General features: G+C 41.5%; 2 protein-coding genes and 1 long non-coding RNA gene across 4 annotated transcripts; 2 read left to right on the top strand and 1 right to left on the bottom strand.

Annotated features, from left to right (window-relative positions):
- Positions 1-2347: 2347 nt before the first annotated feature.
- LOC309534796 (acidic mammalian chitinase-like) lies at positions 2348-17055 on the top strand. Its single transcript, XM_082227188.1, has 13 exons — positions 2348-2378; positions 3030-3170; positions 4952-4990; positions 6446-6475; positions 7320-7521; positions 9074-9130; positions 10373-10538; positions 11284-11408; positions 12008-12131; positions 12948-13130; positions 14545-14661; positions 15903-16038; positions 16725-17055. Exons 3-12 carry the CDS (start codon positions 4966-4968, stop codon positions 16035-16037), a joined length of 1164 nt encoding a protein of 387 aa, XP_082083314.1. The 5' UTR covers positions 2348-2378; positions 3030-3170; positions 4952-4965; the 3' UTR covers position 16038; positions 16725-17055.
- A 2223-nt stretch (positions 17056-19278) lies between these two features.
- On the bottom strand, positions 19279-23400 carry LOC309534798. 2 transcript variants are annotated; one of them, XR_014220860.1, is made up of 3 exons: positions 23333-23400; positions 22574-22797; positions 19279-19587 (listed from the first exon to the last, which is right to left on the bottom strand). It is a non-coding gene; the product is annotated as an uncharacterized lncRNA (long non-coding RNA). The 2 variants fall into 2 exon arrangements; XR_014220861.1 differs by lacking the exon at positions 19279-19587 and adding an exon at positions 22126-22308.
- LOC309534795 (acidic mammalian chitinase-like) lies at positions 20309-26599 on the top strand. The gene is made up of 9 exons (XM_082227187.1): positions 20309-20727; positions 22100-22156; positions 22510-22675; positions 23349-23473; positions 24210-24333; positions 24424-24606; positions 25426-25542; positions 25917-26058; positions 26365-26599. The coding sequence occupies exons 1-9, from the start codon at positions 20507-20509 to the stop codon at positions 26553-26555; spliced, it is 1326 nt and encodes a 441-aa protein (XP_082083313.1). The 5' UTR covers positions 20309-20506; the 3' UTR covers positions 26556-26599.
- The last annotated feature ends 512 nt before the right edge of the window (positions 26600-27111 follow it).

Raw genomic sequence — 27111 nt, forward strand, 5'->3', positions numbered from 1 at the left:
ACTGGGTGCATATCACTTTCCAGAACTCAAGAATCCAAGACTGGATACGAGAAGGCGTATGGTGGTTTACAGTAAGTCAAACTAAGTGAAGATAGGAAGTTGCTCCGTCCTCCAGGCATCTTATGAAAAATATAATTACAGGCTTGAGGCTTGAACCTTCGGACACAACCAAGGCCCATTTCCCACCACAGAGTGACTTTTACCTCAGTTATTGCAATGGAAATCCACATGGAACCTGATCTGTGAATGAGCTGGCTGCCATCATACTTGTGGCTGGAATACCTTGGGGGCAGCCTGTAGCCACCCACAGCCTTGAATCCATCTATATAAAGAGTAGGATTCTTGACACTGATCCATTAACACAAATCTTTCCCATTTGAGATGGCAGAAACAAATGGAAAAGCAAGTGTGATTTTAATACATCTAAACTGGGGGAGCGTGTCCCATTTCACCATCTGAGGGGAAACAGGATCATGCTGCCATGCTGCGGCACCATGTCACAACCCTTACCTGGGAAGCTGTAGAGGTGGTACTCTCACCAGTGCCCCCGGCAGTGGGGAAGATCTCATGAGATCTTGCTGGAAAGTGGTGCTGCTGCTGGCAATGCTTCTTCACTGGTGGTGGAGGTGGTGGGGAGGGACTGATTTGCCCACAGGGGCACTGCCTCTTTCATTTCCACTGCCTGAGGCAGCTGCTTCAGTCTGCCTCATGGGTGGGCTGGCCCTGATCTTAGTTATCATTTGTTCTGGCCCTGAAGAGCAGATTTATTTTCCAATGGAAAGATTTTTGTGGAAATTCTTGTTGTGTCAATAAGATTTTAAAATTTCAGTGATGAAAAATAGTAATATTTTAATTATCCAGCTGCTGTATAATGGAAATCAATATTGCCTTAAGCAGTGTTCTGTCAGGGCAAGCATTTCAGCTTTTCTGGTGAATCGTTCTCCCCTCTGGTCCCTCCCCTTATTATCGGGGTTCTTCTGAGCCTCCCAGGGTCAATTAAAGGGGGTGAGTAGGGAGCAAGGGGGAAGTATGGCCTTCATCATGGCTAGTAGCTATTGATAGACTTGTCCTCCATGAATCCTTCATAGGATCCCTCACAGATCCCATGAAAGACCCTTTGTCTGATATGAACTTAGTAGTTTACTCAGACATAATACTCCAATAAAAGCTGTTCAATCGCCTACAATTATTTCAAATGATTACTGCTAACAAGGTAATATTAAGAGCTAATATTTGGGTTACAACTGAGCTCATTTTGCTACAGACAGGAGAATTAACAGCATGTTTGTTTTTCGCTTCTGAGGCAAACTTTCAAGGTGGGAAACTGTGTTTTGCAGCATACAGGATATTTGGATGGAACAATGAACAAGTGATAAGATCGTTACAAGGTCAAGGACATCCCAAGTTGTCTGTTGTCCTGTGGGTGGTGTGGGAAAAGGAAAGACAATCTAGCCAAAGTCATTAGCCAGAGGAACAAGGATGCCTGAGGGATTGTACCCTCTACCTCTCAGGATGCAGAAGATTGACCTGACTTAACAATTGTCTAAAGGACCTTAAGCTTCTGGAAGCTCGCTCTCCCTTCGTATCCCGAAAGAAGTCTGCTACAACAGTTGCCCTTTGGCTGCAGAGGCAAGGCTGAAGGCAATGGTTCCAGCCACTAACCAAGGGCTTTAGGCGGTTGCACTCCTTTTCGTTTAGCAGGACTTATGTTAAAGTCAGAATCACTGCCATAAAATACTACCTGTTTGGGGTGTTCACTGAAGGTTTAAGCAAATCCATTTTAGAGGGAATCTATGTGCTGTGAGAGGGGGACTGACTATGAAGGAGGCTATGTGATGATAAAGGAGGACTGTAAGGAATAGGGGCCAAGGCTTTAGTGCTTTTAAAATGATGTTACTCAGTGGTAACACTGGATTCACAGTTGCGCCCAAAATTCATGGATGGTGAAATTTGGAGGTATGTGTGTGTATTTGTGCCAGTTTGGAGAATTTCTCCAGGGGAAGGTTGAAACTCAGGAGGAGCTCAAAAAGAACATTCTCAAAACTTTACCTTACCTTACCTTTTTTAAAAAAACTCAACCCTAAGAATTTCATTGTAAGAGCTCAAGAAGAGGTGTCTCACTTGGTCTGTGTACCAGGCCAGTCCAGGGCTAATGCAACTTTACAAAGCTGTGCTTCTGGAGCTCATGAGGAGGAGAAATTGGTTATCTTGCTATTCATCAGCTGCTTTATTTGCTTTCTGAGTACCAGCTGCTTGTCATTATTGTATTGTGTTCCTGCAGATCCTACACTGTGTCAAACAAGGTGCTTTGTGAGGTAAAGTTTGAGAAGAGGTAGAGATTCCTTGCAAGGCAGTAGAATTCTTTCATACTCGATCAGGTATTGAAGATCTTGTTACCTTTTAACAACTTATGTTAGAAGTCTGAGCTATGTCAGTGTTTGTGTATGTGTGAAAGAGAGAGAGCAAGAGAGAGCACTTCCCCACATTTCTATGTGTCACTTATTTTCAGAAGCAGATGTGAAGGAGGATCAGTGTCTTGTACCTTTAAAAGCTTTATGGAAGATGGAACGTTCAGCCTCTTTGCTTTGCTCTGCTCTGCTCTGCAATACAAGCTGCATGAATCAAAATTCTCTCTTCTAGGCAGGGAAGATTAACAAATTAGCAAATTAAATTAAGATGAACAAACATGATTAACAAATTAAAAATGGGTTCCATGTTTCAGGCTGTAGTTAATATTGTGTGCTCCTGAGTGTGAAAAAGCCGAAGAGCCCTGGATGAGATAATGCTAGAATATATTTGAATAATGCTCTCTCATGGAACAATTTCAGGTCATGGATGCAAACAGATTAATCTTAATTTATTTGTAAATATTGCTGTGGTGGAAATGGACATACCTGTGTGGGATCAAAGGTCTCTTCCTGGACCAGTTGCATAACTGACAGAGAGGGATATCAATATCTCTTTTGGCAGTTACTTCATACCATGTTTCATCACAACATTTCTGTCTTATAACTTCCTTTTCTTTTCAGGTATTGCCTCAGAATATCAAGAATATAGGGCGTGGAGAGTGAGGAAGCAAAATGTATAAAAAGGTGCTTTCTGAGACATGCAGTAGGCAGAGACTGAATGCTACAGAGAATTGTGCTCTTTGAATTGCAGGATTTTGACAGGTCTGTAGTTGCATGAATAACCACCTAAAATTAAAAGGAATTCTGTGTAGGTGTTTAGGCTTTGTTATGTGGGTTGGATCTCATGCTGAATAGGTGGAAGGTACATTTATGAAAATACAAATTACTTAAAGGGTGTGAACTATTGAATGAGTATTGGCAAAACATATGGAATGATGCTGTCATATAATTTCTAAGTTTTCCATTACTGCAATACGCTACAGAACCCCCTAGACCAGAGGTGGAACATTCCATTTTTCTGCTTGAGGCAAAAGGGAAAGTGCTACCCTGCCCTGCCGCCACCGCTGCCACCGCCACCACCATACCTGCTGCTGCTGCCACTGCTGCCTCCCACTCTGTCACATTCTCCACTGGCGGAAAAGCGCTGCTGCCATTGGTGCCATTTTTGGGCAAGCTGGCCCTGATTTTGGGTGAGATCTCACCCCCGAAGGCTGTGAAATCAGTACCTGGAGAGCTTCTTCTGCCTGAGGCAGTGGCCTCACCCTGTCTAGTGGCTGGGCTGGCTGGGCCCTAGACTCTTTAGAGTTGTTTTGCTGTTACAGTCTAGAGCAGGGGTCAGCAAACTTTTTCAGCAGGGGGCTGGTCCACTGTCCCTCAGACCTTGTTGGGGGCCGGACTATATTTTGAAGGAAAAAAAGAACGAATTCCTATGCCCCACAAATAACTGAGAGATGCATTTTAAACAAAAGCACACATTTTACTCATGTAAAATCATGCTGATTCCCGGACCATCCGCGGGCTGGATTTTGAAGGCGATTGGGCCAGATCTGGCCCCCGGGCCTTAGTTTGCCTACCCATGGTCTAGGGTTCAGCTGTTTGTCTTGGGTTGCCACCTTTCTTAGAGTTTTATACCCTGTATTCTCCTTGTTATGTTGCAATGTTTTCATTATAAGTAGCATCTTTAAATTGTTGTAAGCTTGCAACCTGTCTCTTTTTAAAGCATGTACAGTACATAATTTTCTGAAGCGCCATATAAATAACTTTTGCTGTTATGGTTGTTGTTGCTGTTTTAAAAATTGTGCTTTGCTAATGTTAACAAACTAGCCAGGCAGCAGTCCTGCTATCTTAATCAAAGCTCCAATGCAGAATGGGTAGCTGATTACTACAGGGGCACATGTGCTCCATGGGACTATGGAAGGGCTGTAGATTAGTGGTAGAGTACATGCTTTGCATACAAAAGGTCCCAGGTTCAATCCTTGGTAGGACTAGGAAAGACTCTTGCCTGAAAGCCTGTTACCGGGAGCTAGATTGACCAATGACCTGACACAGTGTAAGGCAGATTTCTGTGTTCCTATTTACTGAAGAATTACTAAAACTTTGCTGTGTATATGGAACTACTAAAGATACTGACATTTAAAAAAACCTTTGTATTAATATATTGGCATGCTACAATCTGTTCTGGGGATTTCCCCAACCCTTCCTTGCGCTAGCAGACCTATTTAGTTGGATGCTCCCTATACCATATAGCATACCAAGCTACTTGAAGAATGGTAACTGCAGATTCAATGAGATATATTCAAATATGCTACAGCATCCATATAATAACCCTCCATGTAATTAGCTAGGGTGATTGCTCCTGGCCCAGGTGAGAGAGCTTTTTTATGTAGATGGAGAACTAGTCATATATATACTAGTCACACACACACATACAGAGACAGACACAGCACTCAGGGGTGTGTTATTAAGCATGGGAAGATTTTGTATTCAGGCAGATCCATAAATTTTTCTGTATCTCCATCCCTCTTCCTGCATTTTTTGCCTAGGTGCAAGTGTCAGTATGGGGAAGCTACTACTGTGTGCAGGTGAGTATTGTATTAGTATCTGTATTTTATGATAACTAATAAATAAATAAAACAATTTCATATAAATGATGTGGGGGAAGAGCTCCTTGTTATATATAATTCCATAATTTTTTCTCCAAGGGTTTAGTTTTATCAGGCAACACCTCCCCACACTACTTTCTTCCCAAGAGAGAAAAAATACAGAGCCCTGTATCCTTTTCTCTTTGGGGGCTAAAATCAGCTGGTACTCCAGAAAATTGAATTGTACTTACACAGTTCCTGTCCATGCATGTAGGCCGCTGTGTATCAATATGTGGAGGCCAAGTGAACGAGGATTGGAATAAAGGGTAACTGGATCTGGTGGGCGGGCTGTATTTTGACTTCCTCTACCCGCTGTGGACTATTTTCACAGGTGGGTGTACCCACCTGTCAATCACTTGATGCCAGTGTAACACTGGATGCAAACCACATCAGCATAGACACAAGGATTTGCAGGCACTGCCAACCAGCTGATAGGCACTGTTCTGTCCCACAGGCCTGAAAGTGGGCTTGGGTGAGTGGTTTATTGCAGGGATTCCAAACAAGGATGACAAAAGTGCCAGAGAGACTTACAACGCAATGCAGAGATTCTTGCTGCTCCGTCTTGGAATGGACATTGAAGTAGCAAGCATGTAGTGACTGTCCATGCCCGACCAAGCATTTATGTATTACTTCTACAGAAATTGGACTTCTGGTGCAGTAGTCCAATTAATCCCACCTGCCTGAAGGCCTGTTCCCAACTCTCATCCATCCATCCATCTGACAGGTGAAGGAATAGGTGTCAAGGGTCCAGGTTGCATGGGTAGCTCCTGACTTCCATCTCCCTAGGCCAGCAGCCAAGCACTCAGACAGCAGATAAGCATATCAAAGGAAACAGATACACATATGTGAGAGCAATTTCACAGCAGGTACCAATTAGTCCCAGGGTTATCTTGACTACCAAGATAGCATTTATACGCTTTCTGGGATGTTTGGCTTTACACAGGCATCTCATACATACCTCATGTTTGGCAAGAAGCCACAACTTTATCCGCCCCAAAGCTGATGTCACATATGGCTTCAGATGGATAACAGGTTCATGTGGTTGGGAGAAAACAGCCTAGTGGGGCCAAATAAGGATTCCTGCTGGGCCAGAGACTTCCCACCACCTGCAGCAAAGGAGGACAGCATTAAATCCCCCCAGCCTCCTGTGATCTTATTAATTATGACCTCCGCATCTGATGCAATTTGCATATAGCCCCCACCCCATTCTGGGCAAATGCCAAACCCATTTATTGTCATGTTTTGTTTGCCCCCCTCCCCAAATGCATATTTTGCCAAGCTTCATGGAAACCTGCTTGCCATCTGCCTACATTTTGAGTAGAATGGATAAGAATTACAATGCCTTCTTAACACCCACATCTAATGTTGGACATTCTTGTTTCTTTTGCTTTGCAGGTTTCATCCTTCTGCTGAATCTGCAGCTTGGTAAGGCTAACTTCCCTTCTGCTTGTTTGCTAGGGACTAGTTCTAAAATTTGACAGATCTGCCGTGTGCATAGCATGTGTGCATTGCTCCCAGTTGAGGCAAAGCAGGAACACTTATTGATGGGTAAGATCACAGCTCCATATAAGGGGCTCCTTATTTCAAAATGCTAAAGCCCTGCAAAGCTCCTTTATTTAGAGTACCACTATTTTATCAAGAGCCCAATCAAGTTAATGTAGGATTTTTTTTAACTGCTCAAAACAGTTTGTCTTACGCACACAGACATGTGATGAGGAAATGGCTTGATATGAGTCTGGGTAACTGAGGTTGAAACTCACCTTGATGGATTCTCCAACAGCTGCTGCTCCTAGCCAAATAAACTTGCATCACCTTTTCTATTGTGTTTTTTGGGGTGGTGGAAGTTTCCACAACAATCACTTCCCACATGTCTAGACCTGGAAAGTTGCTGGCTCTATAGCTTTCGTTTTGTGTCTGTGGAGCTGGTGGTTCTGCCCTGCAAGAGGGTCAAACTCATGATGAGGATTTGAAGGAAACTGTAGAAAACAGCATGGGTTGAATTCGACAAAGTCATTGTGTGAGGGAAATGGAACTCCTGTCCCTTCTGCTCCCCGTTGTGCCGCTCACACCCTCCCCAAAAATCCAGAAAATAGGGAGAACCGCTAGAGCAGACATGGGAGACTCAGAAAGGCAAGGAGGAGAGAGAGGTTTCATTTCACAAACAGGAGTCATTCTACTTGTGCGCTGACTTCACTGCGTAGGACCCTGCATTACAAACTGCATGCAGTATGATCTTTTCTAAATATAACCTTTCGCCTTCTCTTTCCAGGTTCTGCCTACAAGCTTGTGTGTTATGTCACTAACTGGGAACAGTACAGGGACCCGCCAGCCAAGTTCACACCAGATAATATAGACCCACATCTATGTACTCATGTGATTTATGCTTTTGCTGGCATGGACAACAACCGACTTACCACTATAGAATGGAATGACGTGGAACTCTACAAGAAACTTAATGCCTTGAAGCAAAGGCAAGCAGCTCTCACAATGAATGTATTCACATGATGTTTGTTTAATGGCTGCTTCTAGACACTGCCTGACAATAGCAGCAGATGTAGAAGCAAAAGAAGGAAGAGTCTCATGGGGTCCCTTCATGAATTACCGTATTTTTCGCTCTATAACACGCACCCGACCATAACACGCACGTAGTTTTTAGAGGAGGAAAATCCGTAGGCATGCCACCCGTAGGCATTTCCTCCATAACACGCACAGACATTTCCCCTTACTTTCTAGGAGGAAAAAAGTGAGTGTTATGGTGCAAAAAATACGGTATATGTTTAATAAATTAATTAAAGTACTTTTAACCCACACCTCACCACATGATTTCAGAGCAAGGTACAATACAAGTTAAAATACAGCCAACACAATTCCAGTATATGTAGTTGAAAGAGCAGGCAAGAACACAATACATCTTAAAAATTACAGTACATAAACTCTCAAGGAAACCACCCACAGGTTCCTTCATTGCAGAAACAGTACATTAATATTGTTCTCAATATCACACAAAAGCACAGGTAAACCGGCAAGTTTTTACCTCACAGAGATAAAAGTGTCTCTGCCAATCATGCTTTCGGGGGGAGAGCATTTCTTAATTAAGGTGCCACCATAGAAAGGTCCCCATCCTATGTCACCATATAGCGTCTCCCCCTTAGAGGCGCAACAATAAGAAGAGTCTCCCTCTAAGATCTGCAAACATGGGGAAGTGTTCCTTTAGAACTAAGACTTTTAAAATATTCCTCTAAAAATATAAAGGTTGGAAGTGCCAAACAAGAGTTTGAAATTATGTGTTTCCTAGAGATACTTGTCCAAGAGCTAGGATTGGTTATGGCTCCTATGGAGCATACACATGGTGGTAAATCTGTAGTTTTTGCTATGTAATGTGAAAAAAGTAATTTGGAGATGCCTGACATTCAGGGGGATGGGGTTGCTTGGAGTGATGGCTGATGTTTCCCTGTGATGATAATTTTTTGCATAGTAGGATTCTGTAACTATGTTTCTGAAGACACTTGAGAGTGGAATGATAGTCATCAGGACACATATTCGTTTTGTTCTGCCCTGCCTTAATCTCTGATGAAAGAGCTTTTGCAGGTTTTTGAAGCACCAGGTTGGGAAAGACTGCCTTGCAGGAATGCAAAAGACAGTTATGAAGGGCTGCATGCTTGTTCCTTTCACTGTAATAGCATCTGCTTGGCCAGCCTTCTGTGTCCTTGCTTGGCACTGCCAGTAATCTCAAGAATAACAGGAAGCTTTTAAGTTCTGTCTCACTTTGGGCTCTGTCCCTGGGAGTTGCTTTAATTTCCCCAATGGCCCTGACAGAATAACTTTTGAGATTCTGCCCACACCCCTGAAAATGAGCTAGAGGAGCTCTCAAAACCTGTTTGGTTCTGAAATTCTGCAATTATAAGGAGCAACTGGTGATGGAAGTCTTGGATATTCTGAGGTGGGGAGGGTAAAATTCCTTTTTAATTGTCACAAAATATTTGTGAAATGTTAATTCCACTATATCTTTTTCTTGCTTTCTAGGAATAATAAGCTGCTCACATTGCTGGCTGTTGGAGGGGGAAGCTTTGACAACCAGAAGTAAGACCCTTCTCCTTCTTATACTCATAGAAAGAGCAGAGGGTGTTCATGAGATATAGCTTCCTAAGAAACTTGTGATTTGGGACACCCGGCTTAAGACATTTTGGAGAGCTTGAGTCTGATAGAAAGAGCATTTCCTCTTTTGAGAAATGATTGTCCTTCAAAGATCAAGGAACATTTTCTGTCTTTTGTTTCTGTGTACACGATTATTCAGTGCGAGCCTCCTTCCCAGAGACGCAGTACTGGCAGATAATGATTTAATAAGAGGGTCTTTTATATATAAAAAGGGATTAAAGAAGAGGGGGGAAAGGAAGAACTCACCCAACCAACAAATGCAAGCTCTTTCGCCTCGTTGAATCAGTTTACTCCCTTCGTTTCATTTCATTGGGGAGGTGTGGTTGAAAAGTCCCCCTAAATTTGGCCAAAGCCCCAAAGAGAGCAAAAATAGACTAATCCTAATTAGTAGAAAGGGTGGGAGGGCACTGTGATGTAAACTGGCCTCATTTCACTGATATCTTGGGGTGGGGGAGTAATTTGATTCAGTTTATATTTAAAGATGAACTTACCAGCTGAATGGCCTGGCAGACGGTCTTTTATCCTTGTCCTGGGGGTGGGGCCAAGCACCACCATTGGCCAGTTGATCCCAAGCCCAGAAGAACACCCAAAAGGCCCTGCTGCCAGTGGCCAATTTGGCCTCAGGCAAATGATCCGGCCTGCCATTCACCGGTTCACAGGAGCGGGCTTAGCAAATTCATACTTTTTGAAAAATGATATAAACTGAAACCTTCAGAATTCACACTTCAAATTTTCCAGTGTGATTCCCCTGGTTATGTGTCCAACAATGCACATTGTAGCCTAAAATGTGCATAAAAATGCCTTATATTGGTGAAAAACTGCATTAGATTAGGGAAAATTTCTTGCAAAAATGTGTATTAAACTGCATATAAAAATGTTTATTATGAGAAATTCACACTAAAATGTTGAAGAATCTTCATGAGGAGTTTCAATTTATTTATTCATTTTTTGTGGATTGTTGCAGAAATAGAAGCAAATTTAAGATTTTTAAAATGAGAAACTTGGAGAACCAATATTGACAGATTGGTCCATCCTTAGTCCCTACTGATATCAAAGCTCTTCCATTTTATAGCAGCTGTTCATGATGCCCAGCAAAAAATAAGAGTGAAATATAGGGTGATGTAAGTTGTAAAAGGCAGCTGTCAAAAAATAACACATTTCTTCCAGGTTCACTTCCATGATATCCTCTCCAGCAAATCGGCAGACATTTGCTACCACATCAATCGATTTTCTCCGCAAACATGGGTTTGATGGTATGGACCTTGATTGGGAATATCCAGGTTCCAAAGGCAGCCCTGCAGAGGATAAGCATCGCTTCACCATCTTGACTCAGGTATGAAAATAAAAGAATATAGATGTTCATCCCAGCTTCAGCAAAGGGTGCTGGAAGCCCCATGGGAGATAGCATGGATCATGCTTACTTTGACAAAAAATGGTCAAAACCTTTCTTAAAAACAAGTGAATGATTGTAACAAGGTTACTTTATTTTAAAATGGTATTTAAAATTAATTTCCTGGAATGTATACTGTAGTGATAGAACATATGAGTACCTCTGAGCATGTATAGAGTGCTTTTGTAATCACAACCAGCCTCCATATATTTATTCTTCCACATCCAGAACAATGGTCGGTTTGAGTCCCAGTGACAAATTGTGTAATGCTATGCATATCTACTCAGAAGCAAGTTCCATTAAATTCAATGGGGCCTGAGTGACCATACCTGAGAGAAAGCACTATTAAACTTAATGGAATTTTCTTCTCAGTACACTTGTATAGGATAGCACTGTGAATTACTAAATATGACAAAGAAGACTCAACCATCAAGAAGAAGAATGCTTTATTGCATGCTCAGATGCAGTTAAATAAATAAAAATAAATAGGCATGCCCAACTTGTGTGTGGATATTTATCTTTATTTATTGAATAAGTTTATATACTATCCTTCATCCGAAGATATTTCTTATCATGATCTGTATGGGTGGAATTTTCCAGCCTGCAAAAGGTCAGCTGTCCTGTGAAATGTGTTCTGTTCAGTTGCATGTGAGCAGCACCCAACTGCTCCTGCTGTTTCTCTCTGAAGGAACTGAGAGCTGCTTTTGAGGAAGAGGGCAAAAGAACAGGACGCCCACGGCTGATGCTTTCTGCTGCGGTATCTGCTAGCAAAAACACCATGGATGCTGGATATGAAGTTGCTGCCCTGGGGAAGTGAGTCATATGGTTTCTGCTAAGTGACATGCCCTGCGTCAGAATCTCTGCTGAACACCAGTTTGAATGCTCTAACTTCTAGGTCTAGGACAAATGGCTAAAGAACTCAGGAGAAAGCCGTTCTAATGAAAAGCCTCTGTTTTAACTCCCTTCTCTTTCTGCTTTATTACTATTATTATTATTATTTATTAAATTTGTGCTGCTGCTGAACCTGTATACAATACACTACACTGGCTCTCCCAAAGATCCAGCCCATTTCGATAATTTTGAACCTCCTCTGGGGTTTGATGTCCAGTGGTTTGTAGGGTGGTATTTATTGACCATTGTGTCTATGCAGCCACACTATGCTGTAGGCTATATATAAATAAATCTGGGCCTCATTCTACAGTGCCTCTGAAAATATTTCTGAGGGCTTTTAAAGGAGCTACTACATCATACTTATGTAACCACAGGTTGTTGATTTTTAAATTATTTGTCTATGAATCAAAATAACTGTCTTATTATTATCACTAATAACAGTGTGGCTGTTGGATCATAGATTCCTTAATATTTGAAGAAATTGTTCCTTCATCTTGCCATTCCTTTCTGTGTGCATCCAGGAGTCTTGATTTAATCAATGTGATGACCTATGATTTCCATGGAAGTTGGGCACCTCAAACAGGACACAACAGCCCCCTGCACAGAGGTGCACCTTCCTATGACTCAACGCCCTTCTTCAACAGTGTAAGAACAAACAATACATAGCCCAATCTTAAACTCATAGCTAAATTCCAGTGACAATTTCCCCCACTCAATACAGTAAAACTGAATCAAGCCTAAGCATAAGGGTGGCCACTTGTACACCACCAGAAAGGAGGAGATGCGTCATGAAAAAGACCTGAACAGATTTTCATGTACTAATTTATATGTCTAGATGCAAATTTAGAACCAATGCCTATAAATTCAAATAGAAATAGAAAACATTTTACCATAGTGGGGAAGATGGGACTAATTGACCTGTGTGCTAGCTCAGTCTGCTGTCCAGGAGCTGTTACTGGGTGACTTCAAGGCTCCTGCTCACCCTTTGCATGATTCCTTATCTTTAAACTGGGCCTGGACTAGACAACTCTTCAAAAAGAGGACTTCCTCAAAGAGTGGACTCTTCTCTGTCCAGTGGGACACATGGCTACCCTAGCAAACATGGGTGGGTGGGTGATTGATGATGAGGCTCAAAATACATGTTTTGTGTAGCTGCATGAAGAATTCCTCTTTTTAAAAAAGAAAATTCAAAGACAGACTATATCTGAATGATTTTCAGCTCAAAAATCACCTCCCCCAAGCTTCTTTTTCATTTACAAATATTTTTGGAAGACACGGAGACCCTGACTTCCCACAGATGACAAAGCAGCTTGAGGAGGTTGATCCAAAGCGGGAAAGGGTTAAGCAGCCCCTCACTGCCTGCCCTTCCTCTCAGCTCCTCCCAAATACTTTTGTCTTTTAAAAAAGTAAACTCACCGAGGAAAGAATGACAGAAGTCTGCATAATTTGTCTGTGCTTCAGGAATATGCCATGAAATACTGGAAGGACAATGGAGCGCCAGCTGAGAAACTCATGATGGGCTTTCCAACATATGGACAGTCTTTCAAACTTGCTAGTTCACGGACCGAGGTTGGTGCTCCAGCTAGTGGTGGAGGTTCTCCTGGACAGTACACCAAAACTTCTGGGATCTTGGCATATTACGAGGTAAATGGGTCTTTGGCGTTTTATTACAGAATACAGTGGTACCTCGGGTTAAGAACTTAATTCGTTCTGGAGGTCTGTTCATAACCTGAAACTGTTCTTAACCTGAGGTACCACTTTAGCTAATGGGGCCTCCCACTGCTGCTGCCGCGCAATTTCTGTTCTCATCCTGAAACAAAGTTCTTAACCTGAGGTACTATTTCTGGGTTAGCGGAGTCTATAACCTGAAGCGTCTGTAACCTGAAGCATCTGTAACCGAGGTACCACTGTATTGACGATTGAGAGCTACTATAATGTAGCTGATCATGTTGGGGAGGCAGAGTCAATTCCCACAGCTGTAGATCTCAAAGGGTGGGCTTGGACAAATTATTTTCTCTTAACATATCTTATTTTGACAGGGTTTTTGTGAGGATAAAGTGGGATGATTCTGTGGAAGGTGCCTAAGACATAACCAAAGTCTTAGGCAGCAATCCCATGAATATTTATTTGGGAGCCATGCCATGGGTACAGCCCTGTTCAGGCCTTCTCCTGAATAAATGTGGACTAAAACCAGGGAAGGGACAGAAGTGTCCATGTATGTTTCTCTGTTTCAGACCTTCCTGAACTGAGAGGGAAGATCTGAAAGCTGACACTTAGGTGCCTTCAGCAGAATGTGCTTGGCATATTCACTGTGCTTGGGCTCCTTGCCTTATCAGGGTTTCTGGTGGGGAGGAGTCTAAGCACCTGTGGGAACATTTGGGATGGCCCTTGGGTATGCATTTCTGCTCTCCGCTTTCCATTTTTAGTCCACAAGCATTTAGAGGAATGCCTGAATGGGGGCTTCAGTGTTCCGTCAATAATGCACAGGACCAGCTTGTAGAGCTGCAATCCATTGCTAGGGAGTACCTGTTATTCAATGAAGTGGGATGTACTTCTGAGTCGACAAGTGTAGGCTCACACTTTTAGAGAAAACCAGAACAATTTGGTTACTGTATACTGGAGTGGGGAGTCTTGTCCAGCCCAAGGGCCACAGGTAAATATTGGTAGAGTGATGGATGCGACTTAACTTAGCAAAGTAGTTTACCTTCCGGCCACACAAAATCCATAGGTTTTTATGCCTCCATCCAGACAAGCTTAAGGTGTTGTCAAATGCCAAGAGCACATTCTAGCCAAGCAAAGGCACTCATGGAGGGTGTGGTGCAGGGCCATTGAGACGTGTGCCCTGAGAAGAGTCCTGAAGGTCAGAGGCAGAGGCTGTGGGATGTCTCATTTGGCTGCTGTATACAGTAAATTAAAGCTGCAGACCACCAAATGCTGTACTCTTCTAGCTATAAAATAACCAATGATTCTGATGGGGGAAACTTGGAATGATTAACTTTTAGGATATCCCCTTGAGTTTCTGCTCTTGATCTAAACATGGATTCTATCATTTTGACAGGTGTGCCCATTTTTAAAGGGAGCTACCAAGGGATGGATCGAAGAACAGAAGGTTCCTTATGCTTTCAAAGCTGGAGACTGGGTTGGATACGACGACGAGAAGAGTTTTCAGTTTAAAGTGTGTCACTGATTTGTGATAATTGCTACATCCTATGAGAATGAAAATCCTTTAGGCCCTCTAGCTGTTAACCAAATTTCACATTCTCACAGAGTCATGGGCTGTAACCAATGCCGTTATTCCACTAGCGCAGCAGACTCATGCAATGGAACTTTCCCTATTCTCCTATCTCTTGCGGCCCCTGACATGAAAAGTTTACAGCATCCTCTGGAGCAGATTTTGAGGGCACACAGGGAGAGGAGAGGAAGTGGAATTGGAAGTCCAGTTGCATGGGTGGACCTCTGTTCTTTAAAGCTCTATGTTATTTAAAATCTCCTTTTCCCATGATACACCGTTTTGTTTCTCATCTCCATTCTTTACCCTCTAACAGACAATCAGAATTCTGGGGCCTCTGAACATGTTTTTTATTTTTTAGGGTTCAACTCAAATATTTTTTTTTTGTACTTCTGCAAACCCTGGGATCCCCCCACGACATGCTGATACCCCCTTTTATTTATAAGTAGCATTGTATGAGTACCATCCTGTTGGCTGGCACACAACATTTTGGAAGTAGAAGGAATGTACAATATTAAGAATTGTCTGCCTCATTCTTATTTCACCCTGGGAGTAAACAGAAATAAAATTCTGCTTCTTCCCCTACGCAAAATCAATGTTAGCAGCTCCAAGTGCTCTTTAGCCACGCTCTGTGGTTACCTCACAGAAAGAAGGAGTGTCTTATTTATGTCACCACAGAGTGGCACGCTCTCAATTCACAGAAAATGGGTTACCGAGCCACTGTATGTTAGTTCATTTTCCTTTGAATGCTATGCTTAAATGTAAATTGTATCTTTTTGTAGACTGCTTTGAGGTTGTTAGTTTTTTCTTCTTAAATCAAGTGGTATATAAAGTGTCATCTAGTCCAACCCCCCTGCTGTGCAGGAATCACAACTAAAGCATACAGGTATATGGCAGGTGGCCATCCAATCTCTGCTTAAAAGCTTTCAAGGAAGGAGAGTCCACCACCTCCCAAGGGAGTCCATCCACTGCTAAACAGCTCTTACTGTCAGAAAGCTCTTCCTGGTGTAAAGCCAGAATTTCCTTACGTATATTGCAAATGTGCTGCAGTGTCCAGAAGGAATTTGTAGTTGCCTGTTATTAGCAAATGGTAGAAGAGGCATGTTATGTGACAACTATTATGGAATGGGTACATAAGCACTAGCCTGTGGGCTATTTATAAATGTCCCCCCCCCACTTCTTTGCAGGCTGAGTTTCTGAAGAGGGAGAATTATGGAGGAGCCATGGTTTGGACTCTGGGGATGGATGATTTCTCTGGCAAATTCTGTGGCCAAGGAGCCAATGTCCTTGTGAATAAGCTTAAGGGTCTTCTAGGAAACTGAGGTAATGACAAATTAAGCTGTAAGGCGCATGTTTCATTAAGCTACCAATCTATCATCCAGTGAAGTTTGAATTAGGCATACTAATTGCATCAGTTTCAACCCTTATTTTCTAACCTCTCTTTTTAGATTTGAATGTTTGGAATAGTCCCAAGGGGATTCACGTGATAAACCCTGCAATACGAAAGCATTTTAAATATTTTATATATATATATATATATATATATATATATATATATATATATATAGTCTCTCAGCTGTAGTCTTCTAAGTGGCTCACAACATGAATACAAGCAACACAACAAATAAAGTTGTTAAAATTGAAATTAAACTGAGACAAGAAGAGAAACCCACTTTGAAAGGGCAGCAAAAGATCAAATATAAAGTTAAGCAAAGCTTGTGCAATGCCTACTTACCTGGAAGTAAAGGCCACTAAACTCAATGGGACTTGAGTTACTCTCCATGTGGTCCCAAACTATATGCACCCCATGGATGCTATTTAGTAGACCATGCATACAGAGGCCTATGGAATGCGCAGTGTCGTGTTTGAGTTGGTCTAGAGTCTGAGGAAGTGTTGCAATACAGGGTTAAATGTTTCAGGGTTGTTTTTGCTCTTCTATGCTCTTGATAAATAGGAAGTCTTGCAAATATCTGATGTGCTTCTGACATGCATTTGTTCTCCTATGACAGAACATGAAGTATTACACCAAGCAAATAGAGGAATGCAACGTGTTGTGGAACAAAGATGGATCCATGTTATATCTCTCACCTCCTTGAACCTTTGCAAGCGAAAAGATACTTCAAGATATTCGCTGCCTATTAGCATGTGATCATCCAGACTTGAGCAACCTGTTGTGGAATCTTCCATTACAAACTTCTGTTTGAGTCTGCTGCGTGTCTCGTTTTTCTTCCTTTACTTTTAATCAGATTTTGAATATCGTGAGATTTATGCAGAATTGGAATGCACATGCTCTTTTTAGGCAACCTTGATTTTCTATTTCACTATGCAATCTAATAAAAAAAAAATTATTGCATTTACCTGTACTTTAAATCATTTTAAATTGTGGCACAATGGTGATGACAATTAAGACATTTTTTTCATACATCTGATATTTATAACTTAAAAGAAAAGCTGACCAACATAACTAGGTGCCTCTCCCTTAGCTATTTGTTTCCACCTGTCTTTAAAAGAGAAAGTTTATAAAAATCAAAGACACAGGGAGCTTCACCTAATTCTAGTTTCCAGGAAGGTGTTTGCTGCTTAGTGAGTCTTGCTGTCAAGGTCTAAAAGAGGATCAGATGGCTTTTTGCTCAGTTAAAAGGCAGAGACAGCAGTGCTTAAACGAGGAGAGATTATTATTTAACCAACCTGAAATGTAAGAAATTGTATTTATTTTGAGAAAAAGATCGAATCATCACTCCCTCTATTTTTTTAATGAACCCCAAAGTGTATAACTCTACTCCCTGCAAGAAAGATCAAGGACTGCCATGGGAGCCAGAAATTCAACTACATTCTGCTACCCTTCTGATTGGCTAGGAGATGGAAAGTTATGTTATGACTTCGTGAGACAAAGACTCTAATCTAGATGAAAAATGTGAACACTAGCCCCTGAAGTTTGAGATCATTAGTTAGAAGACAATGCCAGAGTTTATGTTAGGAGGAAGTTTTAGGATTTAAGTTGGCTGTGGCATGATCAAGGGGGAAAAGTGTCAGTCTGTTAAATGCAGCAAGTTGGAAATGGGGGGCGGGGCAGAACTCAAGTTGAGCTGCCTGTTTTGCATAAGAGATTGTAGCCATGAGAGAGACAGGACCCCCTTGGAGTGTAATGCTTTGAACCCCTGCATTGTAGGCTCAGGTTGTATATATGTGTAAATAAGCCATACATCATAAAGACACCACAGTCTTCACTGTGCCTCATTTCCAAAGAAAACCCTGGGTAAGCATCTGGAACCCCTGGAATCTTGCACCACTGGGAAATTGGGGTGGTGTGTAACAATCGTGTCTATAAGTGAAGCTGGGCAGCAGGAGGAGGAAGAAAGACATGGAAACTGGAAGAAAAAGCTGGAATAGAGAGTGCTGCAGAAGATCTGGACTTCAGGGACAAGTTGTTGAACACTAAGTCCCAACATCACTGACTATTGGCTATACTGGTTGGGGTTCATGGGAGCTGGAGTTCAACAACATCTAAAGGGCCACAGATTCTCCATTCCTGTTTTAGCTTGTGTTCTGTTTCCAATAACGGTCAGATTCAACTGGAGGCTCAAAAGCAGGGCCTGAAGGCTTAGTAAATCATCCCCATAGTTCTTAGAGGACAAGAAGTTCTGTGCAAGTTCATTTTAGCTTTCACAGCTCCGCTCTGTCAGTTTGACTGTTGTTTAGAGGCTTCTCAAAGTCTCATTTCTAGCATCATCAGCAATGGTTTTAGATTGCAGTAGCAAAACTAGAGGAAACTCCAAGCTATGTTGCTGTTATTCAGCTCCACTTTGAGTTAAGGCTCCCACTTCTATATCACGTTCTCCTTTTTTCAACATGAAGTTCAAGACCGGCATTAGTATAAAGTCTTATCTTGCACTGATATAGTGTCATGGAGGTGTGCCTTGCAGAAACAGCCTTGGGAATTTAGAGATATATAATCTCAAAGTGACTTTTTATGGGGGGGCTGAAGGCCAGTTGCATAAATTTTTGGCATGGTGTATGGCTGCAAGTCACAAACTAATGTTCACCTAGGGTTTTTTGTTTTTTAAGCTGTCATTTAATGATAACCACTTGCTGGGCATGAAGAATGAAAATTGTGCAAGAATACTTTGGCCCCATTTGGACACAAATATCATTGCTTATTTATCTAACATCTGCGTGTTGAGCCGTGTGCCTTGCACGCTATAAATAGTTGTCTAGAAAGGCTATTAGAGCCTCTTCACATATGATTACTCAACACTTGAGCAAGTTCAGACTAGGAATAGACAAATCCGTCCATTCTGCTTTTATCTTAGTTTTCTGATCTTAAGCTCGCTTTCCACATTTCTGCATTGGGTTGCAGGGTTATTTTCTTTAAAAATTTCTCCTGAAAATATCATTTTAATGTTATGTTTTAATGCTGGGACCTTAGAGTGAAGAGTGGGTTGTTGTTGTTGTTGTCCTTTGCCTACACACCCAGAGACTTGACAACACTAGGATTTGTTTTCATCTTAACCACATATGTAATTGAGTTGCAAGAATTCTACAATTGAACATTAAGTGATTAATTGAACATTCATTAAAATCATTGGGACATTTGCTGTCAACATCAGGGCTTTGTTGACATCCAAATCTGTCAAAAATCAGAAAAAGATAGGCCTTTGTGGTTCTCTTCATACACACAATGTAATTTTTCATAAAGTCAACACTTTCCCCATCCTTGAAGTTAGATCTGTTTTCTGTCCCGGGATTTATTCTTCAGCCACCTGTGCACTTTAGCTGCCAGATGTATGCCCCTTTAGCAGGTGTGTGGCTCCCATACTGATAAGTGAGCAGTTTATAAGGCTGTGCTGGATTTCCCCAGATGGGCCATTTCCTCTGAAAAACAGATGGGAAAGATGCTGCTGTGGGCAAGTGAGTGATCCTGTGTGTAATTTTACATCTTGAGAAACATAAAGAGACATTTCTTCCTAGAAACAAGGGAGCTGAACTTTGAGCTTAGACTTGGGAATGAGAACACCATCAGGCTTGCTTATGAGACAAATAACCCTGGAAATGAGGTGCTTAGCAAACTGAGCCAGATGGTTTTATGCATACTGTAATGGTGTTTTTTTTTTTTTAATCTTTTGTAGGTCTGGCCATTTTGCTGCACTTGCAGCTTGGTAAGCAGAATTCTTTATTGCTCATAAATTTATTCCTCAAAAATAGATAGAATATCTGAGACAAATTGAGGGTGGGGGAGATGCTTTCAGGTTTGATATTGCCCTTTTCATTTCTGCCCCCTCCTGATCTGGGAGCTTGCAATACTAAGGGTGTGATTATGAGTAGCAGCAACCAGCACTTAATGTAACATTAAGAATGAGAGACTATATCTTTGCATTATAAAAATCCACAGATTTCTGTAAAGGAAATATACGGTTCCTCATTCTGGGGGTGATAGGAGTTGTAGTCTAAAACATCTGGAGAACGCCAGCAAAGGCTGGGCTAGAGACTATAACTTTCTAATTGAGCATTGTGCATGTATCTTAATCACGACGAGTTTCCTAAATCAAGAGGTAAGCGCACAGGGCCAGATTGAACTAAGTTGTTGCACGAGGAGAATGAGATCAGCTTGTGCAATGGGACTTTGCTCTGGAAGGCTGAAGGAAAACTTAGAACAGGTTTAAGAGGTGGGAGGAGAGGGGCAAAATCCCTGCTGTGTGAGCTCACCTCATTCCATTAACACATAAAGTATGCCGGTTTTAGAGCCAGTTGCTTTGATTTCTATGTTGTTCTTGCCTATGATATTCACATCACAATGTTCTTTCTTACCTCAGGATCTTCCTACAAGCTGGTCTGTTATTTCACGAACTGGTCCCAGTACAGGCCTGATCCTGCCAGATATAAACCAGCAAATGTGGACCCCTGCCTGTGCACACACGTCATCTATGCCTTTGCTACTATGAGCAATAACAAGATCGCCCCCTATGAATGGAATGATGATGTCCTCTATCCACAGTTCAATGGTCTAAAAGAATAGTTAGTAAATTCTTTAAGCACTTGGTAATTACTAAGAATGAACACAGATTGGTTAATCTCAAAATAATAAGGCTTGTTTGGACCTGATCTGATTTTCTAAGCCCCCTAGTTGTAAATGTTTGATTCAGTTTTTTGGAAAAAACTAAACAAAACCCTGGAAGGTTAATATTAGCTGCTGCAGAGCTGCAAAGTACTATCTACCCTCTGCTCACTAGGCCAATGGCCAGAAGAGAGAAGGGCAGACAAGTCAGTTCTGGGCACTGCTACAACAGCCCAGTCTCCCTAGTACTAAAGAATCTATCCTGTGCTATTGTCTAATATAGGGATCTCAGATCTGCAGGAGTCTTAGTCCAGGCAACCCATCACTGTTGAAACCCGCTTTAAAAAGGTAAAGGTAAAGGACCCCGGACAGTTAAGTCCAGTCGCGAATGACTCTAGGGTTGTGGCACTCCTCTCACTTTACTGGCCGAGAGAGCCGACGTTTGTCCGCAGACAGTTTTTCTGGGTCATGTGGCCAGCATTACTAAGCCACTTCTGGCGAAACCAGAGCAGCGCACAGAAACGCTGTTTGCCTTTCCGCTGGAGTGGTACCTATTTATCTACTTGCACTTGACATGCTTCCCCTCAAAAATATGAGACTGACTTATACTGTATGAGAGCATTAGTTCTGTTGTCAAACACTATTCACACTGATTGGCAGCTGCTGTCAGGCAGTGGGCTCTTTCTCATCCTGAGATCCTTCCATTGGAATGGCCACTGGCTGATTATTATTATTATTTTGCATACAGTACATGCTCTCTACTCACTGAACTGACTGTTCTATGCCTTTTGCCTGCCAGTTCCTTCTTGTATCTGTGTCCCAGGACATGCCACCTCTCCAGGACTCAGGGAAAACTTAATGTGACATTAAGCACATTATTTAGTATAGGAGAGTCCCAACCAGAGAGTCTCAAGGGAGATCCTAGCATGGGCAGAGAAGCTGTCACAACATTAACAATCTGGAAATGCTGTGGGGACAATGGCTTGATGTACCTGTCTACATGGCTATTGTTTGCACTGGGAGGTAATCTCTTCTTAGTACCAGTGACAGCCTTCCTCCCAGGGCAGAAATAGGGGTTGTGGGAAGGCTGCTGCTCGATATCAATAGATCAAAGTCCCTTCCCATGATTCTGTGGCCCCAACCCAGATCACTCCTCATGGCTATTTAGTAAAAAAAAGAAAAGAACAAGCACACAGTCCTATGATCAACACAGTATCTAGTTTGGTCCTCAGACCATGCTTAATGGCAGTTCACGAAACAATAAACGACGATGGGGAAAGCAACAATTGCATATTATAAATTTATTTCCTAATTTTCCAATCCCTTCCTTAGCAATGAGAAAATGGTTACCCTTTTGGCGATTGGAGGATGGAATTTCGGCACCCAGAAGTGAGAACTTTTCTTTCACATGTATAATGAACAAGATGGGGGTGGGGTAGTTTGTGGCTACTGCTGCTGGCCTGCTGAGGAAGAGGCAATGAATGGATAAAAGGGATGTGGAGGATTTTCAGGAACCTCTGGTGGATAGAAAGATAAGACCACTGTGGAGTTAAAGGAGGAGAGTTGGGTTTTTTTTTTAAGAGTCAGAGGGAAGTATGGGATAAACAAGTACAGTAGAAACATTTTGCGGGGAAGGAAGTGGTAAGATAAGCTGAAACAAGCTAGCATTGCTTAATTTTGTGGTTCATATAGTGTATATCCTCATACTTTCAGTAACTTAAAAACAAATCTGGTTTTGTTAGGTTCACCACAATGGTTGCTACAGCTGATAACCGCAAGACTTTCATCGATTCAGTGATTACGTACCTTCGTCAGTATGGGTTTGATGGGATTGATCTGGACTTTGAATACCCAGGTTCTCGGGGCAGCCCTGCTGAGGATAAGCATCGTTTCACTCTTTTAGTCCAGGTGAGGAAGCTTTGCCCAGCATCCTGTGAACATCGTGCCTCGCTCTCTTTGCATAAACAAATGTAATACAGTATGTGAATGAGTCGATTATTTTATAAATACTGGCAGCACTTCCTCAGATCCTGAAATCACAAAGCAGATGCTGATTGATATGGTAGCTTGGTCACACATTACCCTTTCTCATGTGATGGGAGTTATCCTTAGCCAGGATGGCTCCCATCAACAACAGACACGTTTGTCCAAATAAAGCACTAATTCCAACTAAATGTTGCTAGAAATGAGGTGCTACTGCCAATTACACAATCACATAATAGAATATCCTTTCCTAGGAAAAGGAACATACTTCACTCCACTTCCAGATTTATAAGAATGTTAAAATAATTAGAAATTTCTTCATATTTAGCTATGTTTAAATGACAGTCAGCTGATTGTAGTACTTAATTAGATAAAGACGCAATCTCAGAAATGACTGAGCTTTCTAAATTCCTCCTTATATGTACATAATGACACCATAATGACACTTTGGTTCATATACCAAAGAAGTGGAATTTCTTCATATTAAAAAAATAAGAAAGATGTTGTTGCATACCACCAATTTTTGAAACCTTGCACACAATGAATTAGCTAGAACTGAATGCAGCTGTTAACTTTACTCACTCATGCCCTTCTCCAGGAAATGCTGGCTGCTTTCTCAAGTGAAGCCACCAGGAGTGGGCAACCCAGACTGTTGATCACAGCAGCTGTATCTGCTGGCAAAGCAACCATTGATGCTGGATATGAAATTGCAGAGATAGGAAAGTAAGTGACAATGTGCTAAATTGGGGACTTGTGAAAATAGGACAAAGCAAGGCAAAATTCATTATTTATTTGGAGGGAATTATTTTTTATATTAAGGAAAAGGTGCATACAGAGAAATATAAACATGTCAACAATATATTTGTGCAGTCTTGCCAAAGATTTAAACTTGGTTGTCTGACATTCAAGTATTTAGATGCAGCATTTTGAAATCTTTGAGTGACCACTAAAAGTCTAGTCACAGTTCAACATAAGTGGCTGCAATACCCACTTACCTGGGAGTAAGTCCCATTTAACTTTATTAAGTTTACAGATAGATATGCATAGGATTGCAATGCTGGACCCATATGACACTAAGCTTTAGCTTTCTAGTCAATGTCCTCTTTAGCTTATTCTGTGATAAAAATGAACAGTGTAGTCATCTTGAACTTCATTTGTTGGAAAGGTTGGATGCGAATTTAACAACTGGACAAATATCCTTGCAGAAAAGGGGAGCGGGAGCTGAGGATCATATAGCTAACTGTAGGAACACTCAACTAACTGTTTAGAAAGCTACAAATCAGATGTACACCATATTGTTCAAATGCATACAGTTTTTGTATGGCTTCATGCAATCTTCAAAAGCTAATGTGAAAGAGAACTGGGTTCAGCCCACCAGTATCAAGAGGATCTTTACTTCAGCATATGGATCCATTAGGCAAATTGTTATTGCTCTGCTTTTTTTCTTAATTTGCACAAGGGTTCTAGATTTCATCAGTGTGATGACCTACGATTTCCATGGAGGATGGGACACCTTCACAGGTCACAATAGCCCCCTGCATGTGGGATCTGCAGATAAAGGCGATTTTGTGTACTTCAACTGTGTAAGGAAATGCTAACAAAATTATTGTTTGCTCAGAGCCGGTAAAAAAATGGTCAGTTCATACCTATATTTATTATGTTCATATTGAAAGGAATTTGCCATGAAATACTGGCTAGAAAATGGGGTTCCTGCTCAGAAGCTTATGATGGGGTTTCCTACTTATGGCCGTACCTTTAGGCTTACCACAACTGACACATCGGTTGGCGCTCCCGCATCTGGTGCCGGATCCATTGGACCTTACACAAGGGAAGCTGGTTTCTGGGCTCATTATGAGGTAAATAAAACATTTAAAAAGGAACAAAGTTTAAAAGCATGCCGTATTTAAAAATCTCTAAGCAAAGTGCATTTTGTCATTCAGCAGTTATAATCCTGTTCTTGCCGTTCACCCATCCAGGTTGCTTATAATCAAGATTACATACAATTGTGTTTTATAATTCCATCACATCCATTTTCATCCCCTTTAACAGGTTCCTTAATATGTTCTGATATTTTTTCTTGAACTTCAAAAACTGCTGTGGACTTCGCATATGGGAAATCAGTTTTTCCCATAGACTAGAAAAGGTTTCCAGTCCTCCTAAAAAGATTCCAAATTTGTATCTCTCATCAGTGCCATCGGTTTTGCCCTCTCTGTGCAATCCATGATTTTCACCAGCTGTTCTTCCTCTGAGGGCGTTCTTTCCTCCTTCCACTTCTGTGCATAAAGATTCCTTGTCACTGTGGGTACATACATAAATACAATTGAAGCTTTCTTTGGAATTTCAATGTTCAGTATCCCCAGCAGGAAGGCTTCTGGCCTCTTGGGAAAGGTCACTTTAAAAAAAACAATCATTATTTATCAGGTGCATGGTTTTCTTCTTTGTTATAATTACAGGAAATGCTGCTAGGAATATTACATTAGCCATAGAAGTGCACCTCAAAGGATAGAATACATTTCACTGATAAAACACCAAGTGCCTGTACCAGCCCAAGGGATACTTGTAACTGTACAGATAAGACTGGTAAACAGTTTAATTCAGACAGATGAGTTAGCCTGATTGAGATTTGTATATACAGTTGTTTGCTGCTGTTTGCTAACATGAATGTTCCTTGACAGATTTGTACGTTCTTACCAGAAGCGACAACCGTCTGGATTGAAGATCAGAAAGTCCCTTATGCCTTCCTGGGGAATGAGTGGGTTGGGTTTGATGATTTAACCAGCTACAAGTACAAGGTATGTTATTTTTTTTCTAGTGCATGTAACAGATTGATCTGTACCCACACTCAAAGTACCTTGCAAGATTTACCAGTGCAATGTTCGAGCTTTATAACAATGCTTGGTGCATATGTTTGTGTGTATATGTATTACCGACACTGATCTTGGGATATTTTTTTGTGAGTCAGCTGCTGGCATCATTAAATCAACTTTAAGTTAACACTGACTTTTAGGAATGTAGTCAAGCCCTTAGATGCATTGGTCTAGTCCAGTGTTTGTGTTTCCCAAACCCCATGAGTCTAAAGAACAGCACTCCAACAATTCATGTCATGTTAGTGCGTGCAACTGACATAAAATGTGGTGGGAATAGCTTGTACTTGCTTTCTGCGCAGGTTGAATTTTTGAAAGCAAACAACTTTGGAGGGGCCATGGTTTGGGCCATTGACCTTGATGATTTCCTAGGCACTTTCTGCAATACGGGGGCATATCCTCTGATATCACATTTGAAGACACTCCTTGACATACAAACTCCAGGTAGGTCAATTTATTGAGAAGAATTCTGCACTAAGACGTGTATATGCATGTGCGCACATGCGCAGAGCGCCATGCAGCAATTTGGAGGTGCAAGGAAACAAGTAGCCAATGATAAACAAATTATGTGATGTGCAATGACACTTCCCAATATGTTTTAGCAAAAGGGGGGCAATTTAATGCACACCCAATCCCTTTTGAAACCTCTGTGGGGATGTTCCCTCTGTCTGGCTTTGCTCTTTAGTACAACTTCAATGTATTAAACGACTTCTTTCAAGTGTCTTCTCTGATTATATTCTTCACCTTTAGGTTGTGTAGCTCCACCCCCTCCAACAGTCCCACCTCCTCTTATTTTCTGTGAGGATAAAGCTGATGGTATCTATGCCAATCCGGATGACAAATCAAAATTCTATGAATGCTCTGGGGGCAATACTGTTTCCAAGAGTTGCGGAGAAAGTCTGGTGTTCGATGAGAGCTGCAAGTGTTGTAACTGGCCTTGAGCCTGTGGCTACCAACAGTCACTAAATAAAGAGATGGAATGGCATGCAAGTCTTCTCAGTGAATGTATAAACCAAGTGGGCAGTTCCTAATGATAAGAAAAAATTGATGGGAGCAAAATGAGCAGAGGAAATAAGTGACAAATGGACCTTAGCAGGTGATGGGAAACATTTTCCAAAGTGCTGGAGTCCATTGTGGTTTAGGTTAAACACACACACACACACACACACACACCTTTCAGGGTCAATTCAGTTTCTTCAATCAGACCTCAGGATGTAGGAGACAGCTAGTAGCAGCATTAATTGTGCCAGAAAAGCATAAATTCATTTCTCCCTTATATTTTAAAAAACCCCCAAAGGTTTTTAAAATAGATGTTTTTAGTTTAACTGTTTTCTGGAACAACTGGGGCCCTCTCCTTTCACTCCTCTACTTCCTAGAGAGGCTTACAGCCCATCATGGATATGTTGAAGGCTGTATTCCTATGCATCCTTGGGTCTAACCCCAATTGAACTCAATGGAACATACTGAATAAACACCGTAATACAAGTACTACCAAGT

The sequence above is a fragment of the Podarcis vaucheri genome (genome assembly GCF_965113315.1).
Source record: "Podarcis vaucheri genome assembly, chromosome: 6".
Lineage (NCBI taxonomy): Eukaryota > Metazoa > Chordata > Lepidosauria > Squamata > Lacertidae > Podarcis > Podarcis vaucheri.

Coding starts and splice junctions, on each gene's coding strand:
- LOC309534796 (XM_082227188.1), top strand. CDS start 4,966: ATGGGGAAGCTACTACTGTGTGCAG. Junction 4,991..6,445: donor GAAGCTACTACTGTGTGCAG/GTGAGTATTGTA, acceptor TTTGCTTTGCAG/GTTTCATCCTTCTGCTGAAT. Junction 9,131..10,372: donor GGAAGCTTTGACAACCAGAA/GTAAGACCCTTC, acceptor CATTTCTTCCAG/GTTCACTTCCATGATATCCT.
- LOC309534795 (XM_082227187.1), top strand. CDS start 20,507: ATGTTCTTTCTTACCTCAGGATCTTCCTACAAGCTGGTCTGTTATTTC. Junction 22,676..23,348: donor GTTTCACTCTTTTAGTCCAG/GTGAGGAAGCTT, acceptor GCCCTTCTCCAG/GAAATGCTGGCTGCTTTCTC. Junction 24,334..24,423: donor ATTTTGTGTACTTCAACTGT/GTAAGGAAATGC, acceptor TCATATTGAAAG/GAATTTGCCATGAAATACTG.